Source organism: Melanaphis sacchari, unplaced genomic scaffold, assembly GCF_002803265.2.
Source record: "Melanaphis sacchari strain LSU unplaced genomic scaffold, SCAv2.0 Contig20_pilon_pilon, whole genome shotgun sequence".
Taxonomy (NCBI): domain Eukaryota; kingdom Metazoa; phylum Arthropoda; class Insecta; order Hemiptera; family Aphididae; genus Melanaphis; species Melanaphis sacchari.
The window spans coordinates 1670358-1688985 of record NW_020271042.1 but is presented as its reverse complement, the minus strand read 5'-3'; the positions used below and the strand labels follow the sequence as shown (position 1 = coordinate 1688985).

General features: G+C 24.0%; 3 protein-coding genes across 6 annotated transcripts; 1 reads left to right on the top strand and 2 right to left on the bottom strand.

Annotated features, from left to right (window-relative positions):
* Window positions 1-1199: 1199 nt before the first annotated feature.
* Window positions 1200-9752, bottom strand: LOC112593782 (vacuolar protein sorting-associated protein 16 homolog; the record flags this gene model as incomplete). The annotated part of the gene is made up of 16 exons (XM_025338324.1): window positions 9563-9752; window positions 8907-9099; window positions 8509-8637; window positions 8299-8443; window positions 7719-7834; window positions 7461-7660; window positions 7149-7401; window positions 6964-7089; window positions 5663-5790; window positions 5371-5515; window positions 5172-5306; window positions 2431-2592; window positions 2166-2315; window positions 1828-2075; window positions 1375-1471; window positions 1200-1304 (listed from the first exon to the last, which is right to left on the bottom strand). Coding segments are annotated over exons 1-16 (2385 nt in total), but the record flags the coding sequence as incomplete, so codon positions are not given.
* A 963-nt stretch (window positions 9753-10715) lies between these two features.
* LOC112593547 (engulfment and cell motility protein 1) lies at window positions 10716-14569 on the bottom strand. Of its 4 annotated transcripts, none has more exons than XM_025337989.1 (9): window positions 14434-14569; window positions 13714-14191; window positions 13103-13647; window positions 12823-13032; window positions 12513-12758; window positions 12106-12384; window positions 11845-12020; window positions 11625-11755; window positions 11016-11185 (listed from the first exon to the last, which is right to left on the bottom strand). In XM_025337989.1, exons 2-9 carry the CDS (start codon window positions 14156-14158, stop codon window positions 11016-11018), a joined length of 2202 nt encoding a protein of 733 aa, XP_025193774.1. In that variant the 5' UTR covers window positions 14159-14191; window positions 14434-14569. The 4 variants fall into 4 exon arrangements, with proteins under 4 accessions (XP_025193776.1, XP_025193774.1, XP_025193773.1 ...); XM_025337988.1 differs by having other exon boundaries at window positions 14449-14569; XM_025337990.1 differs by having other exon boundaries at window positions 14532-14563.
* A 658-nt stretch (window positions 14570-15227) lies between these two features.
* LOC112593555 (ubiquinone biosynthesis monooxygenase COQ6, mitochondrial) lies at window positions 15228-17791 on the top strand. Its single transcript, XM_025338002.1, has 10 exons — window positions 15228-15574; window positions 15640-15857; window positions 15915-16175; window positions 16249-16365; window positions 16430-16498; window positions 16581-16691; window positions 16757-16965; window positions 17040-17155; window positions 17254-17435; window positions 17687-17791. The coding sequence occupies exons 1-10, from the start codon at window positions 15436-15438 to the stop codon at window positions 17723-17725; spliced, it is 1461 nt and encodes a 486-aa protein (XP_025193787.1). The 5' UTR covers window positions 15228-15435; the 3' UTR covers window positions 17726-17791.
* The last annotated feature ends 837 nt before the right edge of the window (window positions 17792-18628 follow it).

Sequence of the window (18628 nt, the reverse complement as noted above, 5' to 3'; positions counted from 1 at the left end):
AAACTATTAAATTAAAATTAGTAACTATTAAACTTCAATATAATTTAGTAAAACAAAAAAAAATATATGTTAACTTTTTGCTTGTAATTATGGTATATAACCAAAAGTAGTTTTGTTTCTGTAAATATAAGTTAAAACTGTTGTACAAATTAAATAATTAGACTTATAAAAACGTATAAATACAGTAAAATTTTTGTTCAAAAGTCATCAAAAGGACTGGAAATAAAACCATTATTTAACGGTAATTATCCTATAAAAGTGACTGTTAAATGTTTACATAAGTGCAATAATCTTCCAGAAAATCACTAAATAGAGTGTATGCAAATTTAAAAAAACGATATTAAATTTTAAAAATATAAAAATAAACTAAAAATATTATTTATAGTGTGTGAAACACTGAAAATTTATTTACTATATACAATTTAAAATTAAAACAATTGTTTCATATTTAAATTTAAAAATGTTAATAGGCATTACTTTGTTTTAAATTAATTTTATTATTTGAACAGATTTTTTTGAAAATACATACTTCAAAATATTTTCAACTAATACTAATGAAACACGATAAAATATAAAGACTCACTGCATTGGATCATGTACATTATATATATAAATAATTGAATATTTTTCTATTCTGGTTATATACATGGTAACTTTTGTTAGAGTGTCCGCTAAATAAAGAGATATTTATATATTTTCCTTAAAATACTTGCTACTAGATAGAAACAAAAAATATGACCATTATGTAAAGGTTGCTGTCTTAAGAGGTTATTGTTAAAGGAAGTTTTACTGTGCTATAAATAATAACAAATAATAAGAGGAAAACACATAGATCAACTCTAAATTAAGCATTATATTTTTAAAATTGTATTAAAATACATGGATCATCAAAAAAATGCAAAATGTGAGCATTTTGTAAATAAAATAAACTATACAATATAGATAAAGTTAAAATATTTGTAATAAAATATTTAAATGGATTGGTACCTACAATACAGTTTTTATTTAAAACAACAAACAAAGTTATAATAAAAATGAAATAATAATAAATTAAGTAATATTAAATTATAGGAAAAAATAAGGTCTTTACAATTTTAACAATATGAACATTTTATAAAATATAATTAATTAAAATGATAAAAGTATATTTTATATTTATCTTTATAACGTTTTGATTAAAAACTAGTTTAAGACATTGACATTATTTTAGTATTATAATTTTGTTTAAGATCATCTCTTACTTTTGGTAAATATTTTAATGCTTCATATTTATTTCCATGTTCAATACACATATCTACAAATGGCTAAAAAAAAAAAAAAAAATTTAAATAACTATGCGAAAAACAATATTGAATTAAATCAAGTAATTTTTACTTCATATCCAATTGGGGACTTTTTTGTTTTTGATAACTTTTCAAGTTCATTCCAATCTTCTTGTTTAGCTAGTATAGTTAATCGAGCCCACCAATACCTATAAATAAGATTATTTTATAAACAAACCAGACTAAAATTTTTTTATATTTTACATAAAGACAGCATTTTGCGAGTATATACTCTGTTTAAATGAAGAAATGTAATAGTGAAGCCATTATCATGCCAATAGTATGTATTATAGTTAAACAGTTAATAAGTCATTATTACTATGTTTATTGTTATATAGTAATTTATCTTAATAATATTTTTGATAGTATTTGAGCATTTACAAGAATATTTTTTTAATTAAAAATTATAGTGACTTATAAGTAATTGGTATTGAATTTACATAAATTAAAACTTATTTATTTTAGTAAAGTTAAACTAAACAAACAAAAATAATATTTTCTTTACCTTCTTTCAGGGACTTTGAATTCTGAATGTAATTTGTCAGCAAGTTTCAATTCATTAATTTCTAATAACTTTAGAAGAGTGTCATGTAATGTCAAATTACGAAAGTTATTTTTCAATTTTTCTTCTAAACTGCTTTGATATCGTATTAACTTAATTTGACTTTCACAAGTAGTCAATGAAAATTCATCACGTGTTCTTTTATAACAATTTATAGCTTCATTAATTGATACAGACATTTCTTTGGTGTTCTAGAATGTTATATATGCATGCATTAAAATAAAGTGTAGAATAAAAATAAATTAGACTTCATAAATAAATGATAAATTTTGTAATAATACATTTGATTTAATTGACTCAGTGATATGATAAAGTGCTAACTTTTCATGATTATCTTCTTGAGTATACATATCCAATAGTGAATACCCCGATTGCTGATGACAATATTTTATGTAAAGAGCTTGAGCAACAGAACTTTTTTTTATTTCCATCTAACAAAAATTAAATATACTTAAATTAAAATTTAGCGATTATATCTATTCAAAAAATGTTTAATTATTGTTAAAAAATGTATTTAATTATTTATACTTGAAATTTTAAACTAACTTGAAATTTTCCAAGTGGCATAGAAGTTTGCATGTGAAGTAATACCATATAAACAAGATCAGTATTTCCACTTTCAACAGCTTTTTTTAGGGCAATGTTATCTTGTTGGTATTTTAATAACAGTGGTATTTGCAAATTTACTTGAGTTTCATAATCTAAAAGCTATTACAAATTTTATATTTTATACAATACAGTATGATATAAGTACAATATTTTTGAAAATTATTAAAAACAGCACAGTTTTTTTTTATATTTAACAAAAGTTATCAAAATATTAAGTATAAAACTTATTTAACTATACTCCTTTCAAGTTAAAACCCATACTTTGTAAAAAGCTTGAGAATAAGAGCGAGAGTTCAATCCCTAGCAGATATAGCATACAGATGGTAAATATTTTGTTGGGCTGGTATTATCAAACTACTATTAATAAATAATGATAATTGATTACAGCGCAATATGGCTCTTAACGTCAATTGAGTATAGTAAGAAAATATTTAAATATTTTATTATGTTGTTGTAGTAGGTACAAGTTTTGATTATAAACAGGGTTCTTAAGTTCATGCACTAAAAAAAATTTATAAATAAGAATGCAATAATGCACTAATAGGTGGAAAATATGTATTAAAGTATGCACTAAAAAGTTTAGTAATATGTATTAATATGCACTAAAAATCTAAAAATATGCATTTAAATTTTAAAATATGCGAAAAAAAATTGAAATAAATTTATACATTATCATCAAAATCGGTTAGATTAATATACATTCATATTTTTAAAAGTTATGGGTACCTAGAGTATTTTTTTCAATTTTATACATTTTATTAAAATTAAAATAAATTAACACACCTTATGAAGCTTAACCTTCTTATTTTAATTTTATTTATAAAAATTATTTTTACTTTAAAAAGTTATAAATTACATTGTATTATTAGCGATTTTTTAATTAAACTAAAATAAATTGATATAGATAGAATTCTAGCATTTATTGGTATCAAACTTTTATTACTTAATACCTTTCACGAAAAATAATTTTTTTGAATTTACATGAAATAATATGCACTAATAAGTAATAACCCAAAAAAATCAACAATATGCCAAATATGCCCCAATACCCAAAATATGCAAAAATATGCACTATTAAACTTTATATTTTTATTACTTTTGTTATGAAACGAATTTGTAACTCACTTAGCAAGTTTTTCAATGTAGCAGAAAAAACATGTGAATGCATGAACTTACGAGTCCTGATTATAAATAACTAAAATAAGTATCAATAAATATTTATAATCAACAGTATAAGACAGCATTTCTAAGATAGCAGTATGTGAGAAAAACTGAGGTAATTGCAAAAAACGGTAATGGCAGAATAAAATTGAAAATGATTTATTTGAAACATTTAATTATCTGTAAAATATTTACAATAATATTATTCAAAATATTTAGATAATTTTTGTCATATATATAAAAAAAACTTGTTTTATATGTTATATACATGTGTATATAATACAATATCATAGGTGATGACTACAGTAGGCAAATAGGCAATGGACTTTGTTGGTAGAGGAAACAGAAAGCAGTGATGAGAAGTCAGGAAGTATATTGAACGAAAAAAAGTTAATACACTGGTATTATGTTTTTAAATTAGCATATTATACCATAGATTATAATCTATTCATAATAAAAATAAATCAGGTAGGAAACAAAAACACATTGTTCAATACTTCTATTTCTACAAATCAACTAAACATGTTCATGTCACTCGTAACAACCAACTGTAATTATCATTGCACTACCATTAAAATATTATGTGTTATACATAGCGAACAAAATGTCAATGATATTTTGTATTAGTATTTGTTATAACTAGAGAGCGGATTTTTAGGTTTTTAAATATTTTTATTAGTTTTATGCAGCTTTATGAGAGTGAAAAATGTGGACGATTTATCCATGACAGAGTTCGTGGGAAAAAATTTATATAGCATATTAAAGCATATTTTAGACTTAGGAGAATATTTAGCCTATTTTTCATATTTTAGAATATATTCTATTATTGTTCATAAAAAATCATATTACACATTATTAATTTATCGATTTGTGATATTTTCCAACAACAATTTTTTCTAGGAAAAAAAATTATTTTATATAAGAATGATAAAAATTAAAAATCATTAAATTATATACTTATTTGTAATCAAATTGCTAATGTTGGTCATTCTGTTACTCTTAATCCATGATTGTACTTACGATCCTATAATAACGTAATAAGAATGATTCCTAATAATAAATCTATTTTATTTTTACTTTTATATTGTTTATTATTTTTTAAAATGCCGAAAATTAACAAAAGTTTAAAATATTCATATACCTATGAACTGTTTTGTATTTTTTATAATTAAATATTCTATATTATGTTACCAAAAAAGAATGGTACATAAGTTATTTATTGTTTTTATTGAATTATTTTGGAAAAAAACAAATCATATTATCTGCATATTTACAAGTTTAAGGAATATTTAGAGAATATTTTAGGTTTTTTTTAAAACATATTAGCATCATATTTTAAGCTTTTAAGAACCTAAAAATCCGTTCTTTAGTTATAACCATAAAAGGTATAATAATTATTAATTTGTAACTGGAATCATGGGTACAAAATTTATTTGTGAATAATATACCGAGATTTGCCCCTCTAGATATAATTATATAATTTATCAATATGCTAATAGTTATAAATTTATACATACTTTTATAGCAAGTTGTATTCTACCACTATTTGCAGCAATTTCCGCAATACTATGATATGAAACTCCAGAATATTTTCCAAGTTTATCAGCAATTGTTATCGCTAATTGTTCTTTATCTACTTGTGTTTGTTTCACCTGAAAATAACATCATTAAAGACTAATTTAATAATTAAGTAGTAATTTTTTTTTAAATATTAACCTTAAATTTGGCCCAATGAGTTAAAATACGGCTAGATCCTAGATTGCTAGACATACGAATATAAGAGGAAGCTTGTAAAGCTAAATAATAATGTCGTTGCCCAACAAGTTTATCCAATAATGTCTGTACTGATATTTTTTGTAGCCTAAATATATATAAATATTAAAAACATTAGAAAAAATTAAATTAAATTAAATTTTACTAGTATATGATTTAGGCATACATGTTTAAAAATTTATACATATTATCAAACATACATGATATGATGAAATGAAATAATTTTTATACATACTGGGGATATGTTATAGAAATACCAATTTTTGGATCCCGTACAGCATTAAGAACTCTAAGTAATCTGCATAGATTTATATATTGGTCTGGATTCCAGTTTTGTAAAAATGTTTTTCCAAATTGAGCAGCCTATTAAAATTGTAATAATTTTACTTTTTATAATATAAATTATAGGATATACACAAAATAGTTGATGCATAATTTAATTAATAATAATTTACATGTAAATATACATTTCAATGTATTAAAATAATTACATATAATAGGTAATAAATAAATAATTATATTTATTTATTTTTTAATCGTCAAATCAATTAAGTTTAAATTACTAAATATTATGTATTAAATTGTACTAATGAGCATAATACTCATTTATTAATAATAACATTTTAACTTATGGAACATGTTATAATATATTACTACTAGACATTAATTTCATTGAAAAACTCTAAGCCTTTAATAGGTTGTCAAGAAAAAAATGTAGATAGTTATTTTAAAAATGAGAACCCATATAATAAATGTTTATTAATAAAAGTATAGCTTAAAAGTTGAAGGAGCATTAATATAATACCTACTAATTTTTATTTAAAATAATATGTATCGTATATTTGGACAATAATCTGATATACAGTTAGCCTCGATAGTCCAGTGAACACAGTAATCTGGACAGTATATAAACCCATTTGTTCATAAATACAATGAATTTAGTTTGTTTAGAATTCCTGAAACCCAATTAGTCTATAAAATATTCTTAATGACAATTCTGTCATTATTATTACATACCATTTATTAAGTTAAAGTTATTTATTATTTTTATTAAAAAAAATAAATATAAAGGCGGTGGAAATAATAATAAAAAAAAATTTTAGTCATTTGAGTAGGTAATCTTGAAAAACCTCCAGTAATTCGGACGATGCTCAGTCTAAATTCGTCCAGACTATTAAAACAATATTGTACAATACAATAAATAAATTAATACAAATGTATATGATGATTAATAAATACTAACTTAAAATTTTTAAATTTTAAATTATTATTTTTGCAATTTTAATTAAATGGTAGTACTTATTTAATTTTTTTTCTCATATTGTATCTATTTTTAGTTCTAGACAGGGCTGGGTTTATATACAATTGACACATGTGACGGCTGTGGGCATTAAAATCAGAAAGTTGCGTTGGAGGTATCAAAATTAGAATTTGATCAGAGAGAGGGTCGCCAAAATAATTTTACCACTGGGTACTGATAAGAGTTGTAGCCAACCTAACTTTCAAATCATACTAATTACAAATATCAAAACTCACTTTCATCAGTAACTTTTGTGTTGATGTATCAATTTCGTGTCCTGCAGCTTTAATACAATGATCTACAGCAGTTTCTAACATTTGATTTACTAAACGTATATACTCATTAGCTCGGTGGTTTCGTCTCTAAATATAATAAAACATAGTTTTAAGATATATATAAGACGTTTATTTACATCTATTACCTCAAATTGTTTGGAAGCCTCAACTAAATAGGAACTAGGGCTAGTACTATTAATACGAAAAATTTCTTGTACATAATGAGGTACTAATTGTAACATATCATTTGAAAATGCTCCTATTACTCGAACACAATCGATTTCTGATACCAACCAAATAGGATCGGTATATATAAAAGATACCTGATCCTCAATTTTACCAATAATCATCACCGTTTCTTCTGATCTAAAATACAATGCTACCCCTTCTGTCCCACACCTATTTAAAATATAATTATTAGATTAATTAATACATTGAACATTTATAAACATAAATACCAAGCCATTTGATCAATGGAACTAGAAAAAGGTTTCTTATAAATCCTATAAACTTTTCGTAAATCTGCAGATCCAATCCAAATTATATTATCATTATTTAATAGAGCAATATATTTGTGATCAGCTGAAATGGAAATTTTTTTAATTGAATTTGTACGACTTATATCATTGTTATAATCCGTGTCATTAAATCCAATAAACTGTAAAATTTTAATTAAAATTTAGTATATTTACTTTTTTTTAAGCACATAAATATACTTGTTGTTTGCATTCAGCATGAGAAACAGAATAAAGCGAGTGATTTGTTGAAATTAATACATTAGTTTGCCTTTCTAATAATACTATTTCCCACAAATTTGGCAAAATATTCATGTCTGTAAGAAAACAAATAAATAATATTTAAAATATTATTTTTAATTTTTAGTTAAATACTTTTATTCAATAATACATTTTAACAAATATTATATTAATGATTATTGAAATATAAGAACAATATTGATAAAATAATCTGTAATTATGAATTATTCATTAAAATAAAATATTAAGGACATGGCATAACTTTATTACATGATACTATGACAGGCATACAAATGGTTGACTCAATAGTAGTCGTAGTGATAGATGCTGCTTGTATGCCAATCTACAAAAACCGGACGCCAATAAGGTTACTGCTTAATGTGAATTGAATAAAATATAAAATAGAAGGCATAACATTTTATAATCATACTTCATAGATATTATATTATATTAGATAATACATTCATAAATGTTTTTCTATAGGTTAAAATATGTAATATTAAAATTTTTCATAAATATTTTTATTAAACTATAAACATACCTGGAATATCTGGTAAAATATGAACTTTTACTTTTGTTATATCATTCATTATATAAATATTGTATGTTTCGGTTAATACTGCTATTATGGTTCTTGTAAAGTTACTCGTAATTCTTGCATCTAATAACTTAACACCCTTTCGGTCCTATAATAAACATACAGAATAGTAAAAATATGCAGACACCTAATTAATTTTAATATTTAAACAACCTTTATCATACTAAATGTATGCTGATAGTTTCCAAACAAATCATAAATTAGAACCAAACCATCATCTTGGCAACATAAAATTTCTTCATTATTTGACCATCCTAAATTGATTAAATGGCCTGAACTCCACTGTAAAAATATTAATTGATATTTTTTTTCAATTCATTTTTCTGTTAATTAATTTTTATAGACATAAAATTTTAAAGTTTAGTATAGCTAATTGGTAAACAATTATAGATTTACATAATAAAATAATACACCTAATATTATATTAAATACCCTAATTTTTAAGACATTTAACAACACTATTGAAAAATTAATTTGCATTAGAGTTTAAATTTTAATGTTTATATTGAAAAAACTAATAAAATTGATAAATGTATTTATGTTTTATATACCACAAAGGACGAAATAATTTTTCCAGATGATGTGTATACAGAAATGATTGGCTTTCCAACAGTTTTTACAGATACCAATTTTGTTCGATCTCGTATAACAATCACTGGTCCTCCACAAGGTGCTGCTATTATAACAGATGTACTGATATCTATTTCATTACACCAAAACATATCAGAATATATTTCAAGTTTCCTGGAAGAAGTATAAAACAAATTCAATAATATTTTACATTTGTAAACAATATTTAAAATATAAATATTAAAAGTAAAAATTAAACATTCCTAATTAACATAGATTTTAAATTTAAATATTTGTTTAAAATAAAACACTGCAAATAAAATAAGTTTTATTAAGTGAAATAATAATCTTCCTGTACAATGATACACACTTAATAATTATAATAATATTACAAATTATAATTATTAGTTTAGATTTTAAAATAATCAGTTTTAAGTCTTAAAAATGTTCAATATTTTCAAGAAGAAAATAATGATATAAATCAATATATAGTAGTTAAATACAACTCATATAAAATCCAATACACATATATGCATATAAATTTTATACGCTCAAATATCATTCTTTAAAATCTTAATTGAGTCAAAATATTAAAAAGATTCAAGTCAAAACATATTAGCACATAGTATTCATTTACCTGAAGTAGTTTTCAGTTCTGTATGGAACCCATTCAGATGTAAGCAGTGACATTTTCAAAATACAATAATCTAAACTAAATTTTAAAATTTAAAATAGCATGAAGAAGTGAAGAACAGAAGATGCTTAATTTCTTAATAATCTCATTATCATGAACATTTTAATTTAAATTTAAAAGCTTTGAATTTTGATTTGTGATGGCTTAAATGATTCTTATCATTTTTCCATTTTCATTTTATCAATGATAACCGAGGTGGATATCCACCTTGATGATAACTCTTTGTTATCTAAGTATATAATCATATTTATCGAGGTGAACTGATAAGGTCGTGTTGCCAAGACCACAGAATTAATTTAATTATTTTAATTTTATTATTATGAAAGAAAACTGACATATTTGTGAATATTTCCATGATTATTTGCACTTATTGTTTTAGAATTTATAAGCTATTAAAAAAAAAAAATAACATTTTTTATTTTAATTCTTCTAGAAATTTAGATAAAATAGTTTTTTAATTAATTAATTTGTGATGTTTTGCAAAATAAGTATATATGAATGAAATTTTACATCTTTGTAGTCTAATATAATGAAAAATGTAAAAACGATTGACCAAAGAGCTATTAAAAATGTACTTATGTAATATTATTAATTATATTAAAACTTTCAATTTAATTTTCTTTAGTATAAAGATTATAAATTGAGATTACACAATAAAAAACATTTATACCTATTTAATATTTAAATCTTAAGAATTTTATTAATCAACTGTACTTGCCACTTGAATCATTAAAAGTAATAAAATTGTGCACAACTAGTTACAATTTTTGTTGTTTTAATGTTAAAACATTAATTATCTTTTACATAAAATAAATTCACTATAATAACATTATTAATTAAAGATTTTTCAGTAAGGATTTTAGGCATAAGTGAATATCAAAGTTAATATATTATGTTAGAAAAAATAATAAAATAAAAACTAATCATTTTTATATTAATATTAAATACAATGTAAAATACATTTTTCAGTTTTAAAGACTAGATTGAGTACATAAAAAATGATTATCTTATTAACAAGTATTATAAATATGTGAATAATAGAATTAATAAATACTAATAAAGTATCATATTGTATATAAAAATAATATATATGAAGTATAAAAATATAGTGTTTCTTTATAGATTCAAGTACTATACTAATGGATATTAAAATACAAAGATTTACAAGTAAATGGCTTTAGTATTTACTAAATACTATTTATTTAAATAGATAATTTTAAAAACATATTTATTAAGGTTACTTTACTGGTATTACTAGAAGGAAATATTACTCATATATAGTTCAATCCATGGTAGGATATCACAAAATAATGCATACCTCACTAGAACCCTAATAAAATTAATAGTTGAAATAGTATATATAAATAATTTAATCATAAAATATTATTTCAGAACTTCATTTAAAGTCGTAACAGAATTCATAGTTTGGTGGATCAGCTGGTACAGGAGGTGGATCTTGAGGTATATCTACACCAACTCCTTCAGCATCTAAAAGTCTAAGCTTTATCTCCATTGACAACAATGTTTCTAAATCATTCTCAGCTTCTTTACTTGTCATTTTATTTCCTATATAAAATTTTGAATAATAAGAACAATTAATATAACAGTTATGTGAAACAAAATTTTCTTCTAGTCACTATACTTAATAGTACTTTATTTGTTAAAATAGACATTTTCTGAGTTAAAAATAAGCATTCAATTATTTTATAGTGTTAGATTATCATTATGGAAATAAAAATCTTGTACATAATATGAATTCAGTGAAAATATATGTACAAGATATTGCATTTTTAAAGGAATTTCAAGTATTTCTAGTAGATAAATTTGGTACATTACTATATATACTTACTGTATATATTATTGATAAATTTGTAATCAATACAAACCAAAATAAAAGAATATCAATTTGAAATATTTTTATATTTTTACTTGGGAAAATTATATTTTATGCAACAAAGACAGGGGGGTTTAGTGGTTCTAAACTTTAATATATAATTTTATTTACCTAATAATGCATTTATTCCATCAACCCAATAATCATAAACCATTTCATCAGGAGCAACAAAATAAAGAGGTGTTATTTCTACAGAATCTAAAGTCAATGAAAAAGCAAGTTGATGTGTGGATTTTCGGCCTCTATAAACATTAAATAATAAATGCAACTATATTGAATTATTTATAACATTATTTCATTAATATTTTTTATTTAATGTTAATAAATTTACTTGGCATCTTTCATATGAGGACAGTCTTTACCAGTAAGTAATGCTTTGATATCAACTACTCCTAACTTATTAGGAAGTTCTTCAATTGTAGGAACACTTTTATCATCACAATCACCATAGTGTAAAACTTTATGATTTTGTGATAATCTTACAAACCAAAATTTATCTTTAACTCTCTAAAAAAAAAAAATTATATATTTGTAAATTTACAATTTATTCTATAATTTATTGAATATTTTATGATTTTTATAATTAATTAACCTGTCCGCGTTGTGAATATTTAGTAAATCGAGTTCCGTCAACCATGTAGTTGAGTCGTTGTTTTTTAATAAGTTGCACAATTTCAGGTGTAACTAACTCTTTTAGTTGTACTATTGGACGAGCATGACTTTCCCATTGTTCTCTAGAAGTACGTTCTTGTTGCCATAAGTTAGTAATTTCAGAATAAGTAAGAGTAGATAATTTTTGTCGTAGTTTTTCCAAATTGGCTGGTTGTGAGCCTAAAGCTCTAGTGATTTGTTCCCGTACAACACTTAATACCTAAAAAAAAAATAAAATAATAATAATAATAATAATAATAAAAAGAATTAGATTAACTGATCTATTATTATAAATAATAAAAGTACATAAAAATAAAAATAATATTGTAAACAGTTTTTAAATTATACTTTGACAAAATCTTCTGTTGTTGCTCTCATTTCCTTCCATGTTTTATTTAGCAAAACAATGCAAACACAATATAATTCATGGAAAGGATGATCATGACTAAAAAATATTTGATGGTAAGTAGTAGTTTGTTCACTGGGAAGTTCACCAATTCTAAGTATATTGCAAAGTAAGCGTACTAATTCAACAGATGATCGGCCGAAAGGACATTCATGTTCATCTGCTCTACATGAATTTTCAAGAACAACCTTAAATGAATATAAGAGAATCAGTTAAAACAAAACTTTTTTTTTTGTGATTTATAATTCTTACTTTTGTGTAAGCATCAACATGATTACGAGCAAAGTATACCATACAATCTAAAGCTAACATCCCGGGTGGAGTTTCAGTAAAATCCAATGCAGGATTTATATCATATTTAAAACCCAATTTCTTATAATCTTTTGTAAATGGACTAAGTTGTCGTCGACTAGCATCTCCACCACTAATTGTATCCAATTCAAATGCAATTTTACGCAACTCCTAAATTTTAAAATAAATAATAATAAAAATTAACTTAATAAAAATATTAAAATAATAAATGGATATTTACTTTAATTTTTTCATGAGCATCTTGATCTTGTGGGTCCATTTTAGTATTCATTCTTTCTTCAAGCAAGCCAAAACATAATGTTTGCATAACATAAAGTTGATGAGCCATTTCAGATCCAACTTCACCCGATGATGTTTGTATGATATTTTGCAATATAACATTGCGAACTTGTTTAGTACATAAGGTACTTGCAATAATTTTTCTTTTAGCTGGATCGGCTTTCAAAAATAAAGCATTTATCAAAGAAAGTGCATTTTGTTGTATGATAGGGTTTTGATTTTCAAGTCGTAGTACAAGGTTAGGAAATCCTACTTCTTTTTCTACTTGACCATATTTAGCAGAACTGTTTAAAACAATACTTTCTAGTATAGATAGTGAAGATTGTACAACTTTTGCTTCTTGTGGCCTAGATGTTTGATTATTAACATAGCTGGCGACCATATTAATAAATGGAGTTTCCAAAATATCCCACGATACAATTCCATGGTCCATTAACTCAACAAATGAAGCTAATGCATTAGCTAACATAGCTCCTTGACATTTACCTGAAACAAAACATTATTTGAGTATTTAAATTCTAATACAAACATAAAATTGTTAGATATATTAACCTCTTTCAATTAAGCTAATAATCAAAGCCAATCCTTGTTTATTAATGAATTCAAGAGCAAATGTTATATCAATGCTGCATTCTGCTAACTTTTGCAGGGCAGAAGTTCTTTCATTTTTATCATCAGATCCTTCAGAATGAAGTGTTTGTAAAATATCATATGCAATCTTTGAAGGAGAAAATGCAAGTCTTAGTACAGAACCGTTTTTAATTTCATTCCTATTTTTTTCAGTGACATAGTTTTGATTAGTTTTTTCAGAAAATTTTAATGCATATTGTTCGGGATCAGTTAGGTCCCATCCACTGCACAAGTCCTGAATTATGTTAGTTAAAGGTATCTTTTGATTGAATTCTTTAAGTTGTGGATTTTCAGACTCCATTTCAACTGCAATTTTCACAACATTTGCGTCCAACAAAGGCATTTTTTCTGATTTATTTAAACTCATGAAATATTTAGTTATAAAATTGGAAGATCAATTCTGAAAAAAAAACAACATATATTAACAATTATTAAGTTCACTCCATTGTTGTGGAAGTCAATAGTGTGAAGCCATGCGATAGAATACAGGGTTAATATACTCTCTCAGCCATAGCCAAATAGGCCAGCTAACTATAAATAAAATAAATATTTAAGAACTATACCTAAATACTGAATTGTAATTATTTAGTTTTTAGAATATTATGTTAAATGTGTTATGATTTATAAATGAATTAATAACACCTTTATGAGTATTACCACTATCGATTCTTACGTCACGAAACCAGCACAATTGAGAAAAAAGTTGAATTTATAAAATAGGTTAAACTTTAATTACATACATACAAATTAGTTGGTGATCAACTTTTAAATTACTTATTTTCAGCCATAATTCACGAATTTAACAATATACCGGATTTGGATATCTATTATAAATTATTAATTAATAACTCGAATCAAATTTAAACCTACAATATATAACAACAAAAATGAATGTAAATGTAATATTAATTAATTATATAATAAATATTAAATAGGGTTTTGATGTTTACAGTAAACAGAATAAAGATAGAGTATCTATGAGCTCATGATATTTGGCATTTATCACTTTCTGATAATACGAATAAATTTAAATTGTATTTATATTAATAAAATTCATCTATAATTTTAAATTTTAATGTTTAAAAACAAAATTATTAAAAAATGATATTCATGCGTTTATTGTGTATAAATTAAGTAAAATATTATGCATTTATTTTATAAATAATTATATATTGTTATATTGATGCCAATATTTTTTTTTATTATCTACATTATCTACACAATATCAATAATCGAATTGTTCGTCCTTGTTTACTTTTTTAGGTATTCTAATCACAATTTTTCAATATTCTATTATAATTAAGCATTTAAATTTTAAATGCTTTTAAATTTAATTACAATGAAGTTTCAAATTGTGTACTCGTGTTGCGTCGTTCAATATTAATTTATTCTGAAGTTTTGACAACATTTTTGTTCTACGTACTATCCAATAATAATTTGATGTATTTAATGTTATCAACACAACTATAATATATTATTTTAGTCATTAAAACATTTTACTTATGACTAATATGTTTTCATAACTTTTTTCATGTAATGTTATCACACTAAAACTGTTTAATAACGCTTATTTATGTACCGATAGAAAAAATTTATCAAGTGAGGATTTTTATACTTTCTTCACATATACATTTAAAAACAAACATGATGTCCTTAAATTCATCTGCTAAGCGATTATATTTGTCTCTGGGTAATGTCGTAAATTATTCCTCAAGTAAAAAGTACTATGATATTGTTATTGCTGGTGGCGGCATGGTGGGCTGTGCAATGGCCTGCAAATTATGTAACTATTTCTCTAATTATTTACATTTAAGTATTTATCAATATTTAATTTATATTATATTTAAGCTAAAGAACCTGCATTACGTGGTATGTCTATCCTTCTATTAGAAGGAGGTCCAAATCGTAAACAATATGATTTGTGTGCAAAGAAAAATACACTTGACAATCCTTACAATAATAGAGTCTCAGCTGTGAACAAATCAACTGTACAACTTTTACAATCAGTTGGAGCATGGCAAATTATCAGTGATTTAGGACTTTGTAATGCAATCAAAGAAATGCGAGTGAGTGTTTAAATAACTAAACAAGACATTTTCTGTACTATTTGATTCAAATTTTAGATTTGGAATTATGGCGGAGGTAGAAGTGGTGGTGTTAATAACATATTAACATTCAATAATGATGATGATGATGATTATTTAGCATATATTGTTGAAAATGATACTATTCTTGGAGCATTGTATAAACAAATTAAGGAAGAGCAAAATATTACTGTAAATTATAATTCCCGAGTTAATCAATGTAATTTGCCAGATTCTCATAGAGATTTGGCTTCTGTACAAGTAGCAAATGAAGAAACTTCCTTTGAAACTAGTATTTTAGTAAGTGAAATATACTAAAAATTAAACTTGAAAATATGTAACAAAAGTAAAAATAATTTGTCAACATTCTTAGATTGGCTCAGATGGATATGGTTCTAAAGTACGTTCTGCCATTAATGGTCAGCAATATCTTAGTTGGGAATATGGTCAACGTGCAGTTGTGGCAACTTTACAAATACAGACTGATGAAGTAAATATTTTTTGAATTATGAACTATTTAAAGTTATTGGTATTAAATAAATTGTACATTTTAGGATGATATCTGTAAAGGACACGTTGCTTGGCAAAAGTTTGCTGAGTTAGGTCCAATGGCTCTATTACCTGTGAGTTTTCAATCAAGTTAATTATAACTATTATAGATGTTTTAAATGTTTTAATATTTCGATTTGTATTACCAACAAACAGTTGGATAATAAAACATGTTCACTAGTATGGACAACAAGTTATGAAGAAGCAAATCGCTTAGCAGATTTGAATGACTATGAATTTATTGATGCTTTGAATGACGGTTTATCGGTAAATTTTTAACATTTAACTGTATTACTATTAATTTTTTTTATAAATGATTGTGTATGAATTAGGAAGAAAAAGAATCTAACAATAGTAGTTTACTATTAGCAGATGATGCTGCTCATTTAGTGTCTAAAGTACTCAATAAGAATAATCAAAACAGAAAAATAAAATCTACTCCACCAGTTGTCATTGATATAATAAAAGGTAGTAGAGCATCTTTTCCATTAGGTTTTGGACATGCGTGTCGATATGTTGGTCAGCGTGTTGCTTTAGTTGGGTAAATTAGTTTAGTTTTTCAAAAATTATTTCTTACATTTAATTTTAAACTAATTTACTCAATATTTACCTTAGAGATGCTGCCCACAGAATACATCCATTAGCTGGTCAAGGTGTTAATTTAGGTTTTAATGATGTTATTGAATTAAGCGATAAACTTAGCCAATCAGTTTCAACAGGCGCTGATATTGGTTTGTAATACCTAATTAGTAGTATTTAATTAGTGCCATAATTAATATTATCTAAAATATATTGATTTTAATTATTAATATTATGTTTTCCTTTGTAGGAGATCTGAATGCACTTTTAAATTATGAAACTGCAGCACAGCGTCATAATGTGCCTATTATGTTAGGTGTTGATGGAATTCAAAAAATTTATTGTAGCAATAACAATTTGGTACCACTTGCAATTACAACATTAATACGTAATGTGGGACTTTCATTTTGTCAATCTGCTTCTATTATGAAAGTATGTATTTTCAAAAAGAGACTATACTCTGTCCAATGAGATAACATGTCAATTTTTCACGTTCTCACATGAATTCCTGTTATTGAGACTGGTTCTACCATGACATCTAGGACATGAGTTAATTGGGGATACGTATTAGAACCAAATTTTTTAAGGCCATGAAATATTCTTTCGCTGGACAGAGTATAATGATAATTCATGTTTACATTTTATGTAATAATAATAAATGTTCTTATTTTATTTTCAAACAGAAACTATTAAGTAACAAAGCATCTGGACTACCTGTTTAGTTTAAGTTTAAATGTATCCAAATAAATAGTTTAATTTAATGTTTATTAAATATGTGTTAAAAATTGAAATTGATTTATTTAGTTAAATTCTATAATAATGTAATAGTATCTCTTTATAGAAAAATTTTATAAAAATAAAGGTGTTATTATTAACTATTTTTTTTTTTTTAATAATTTTATATATGGTTGATTGGCTGAAGTGTGATGTATTTAAATGGAGTTAATAACCAACCTCCATTTTTGTTGCTTTGTGGTTTTGACATATGATTTTGGTTTACAAATATCTGATTTCTGAGTTTTGAGTCAAACGACTAATATAATTTAAAATTTTTGCTCTTATAAAAAAATTTTAAATGGTAGTAGTTAGTAAATATTTAAATTTGTAATATAATAATGTAATGGGAATTTATGCTACAATATAAATATCTTAAGTTCTCAATATTTATGGTATTCCTTAAAGCTTAAACAGAATATTTTAAATTGGAACACTAATTCCATTCATTATAATGACTAATGAGAGGGATGTTCTTACTAACACCTCTTGGTTTTATTTTGGGTTAAAGAGATATCTTTTAAAAATAAAGGGTAGATCTGTAAGAAAATATTTGATAATTTTCAAATAGATTTATCAATTATTATATATGTAGATAGGTATTAGGTATAAAACAGATTACAGTGATATACTGAGTATGCTCGCCTATTTTTTTTTTTTTTTTTGATAATGCGGTTATTTAAAACTTAATTTTTGAAACTTCTAAGCATGCTCTAAAGAACAATATTTTAATTTCTCAAGATAATTTATTTAACATAATGAGTCTTTTTTGAAAATACAAACTTCTATTCTTCATTTGAGTACTAAAACCTTTTCTTCTGTAAATTATTTAGTTTTTCTACAAAATTTGA

Excerpts from the sequence above, each read along its gene's own strand:
- LOC112593547 (XM_025337989.1), bottom strand. The coding sequence starts at position 14,158 with ATGAGTTTAAATAAATCAGAAAAAATGCCTTTGTTGGACGCAAATGTT. Across the intron at positions 13,033-13,102 it reads ATGCTCATGAAAAAATTAAA|GAGTTGCGTAAAATTGCATT; the intron begins GTAAATATCCAT and ends TTTAAAATTTAG. Across the intron at positions 12,021-12,105 it reads AATATTCACAACGCGGACAG|AGAGTTAAAGATAAATTTTG; the intron begins GTTAATTAATTA and ends TTTTTTTTTTAG.
- LOC112593555 (XM_025338002.1), top strand. The coding sequence starts at position 15,436 with ATGATGTCCTTAAATTCATCTGCTAAGCGATTATATTTGTCTCTGGGT. Across the intron at positions 15,858-15,914 it reads ATGCAATCAAAGAAATGCGA|ATTTGGAATTATGGCGGAGG; the intron begins GTGAGTGTTTAA and ends TTCAAATTTTAG. Across the intron at positions 16,366-16,429 it reads TACAAATACAGACTGATGAA|GATGATATCTGTAAAGGACA; the intron begins GTAAATATTTTT and ends TGTACATTTTAG.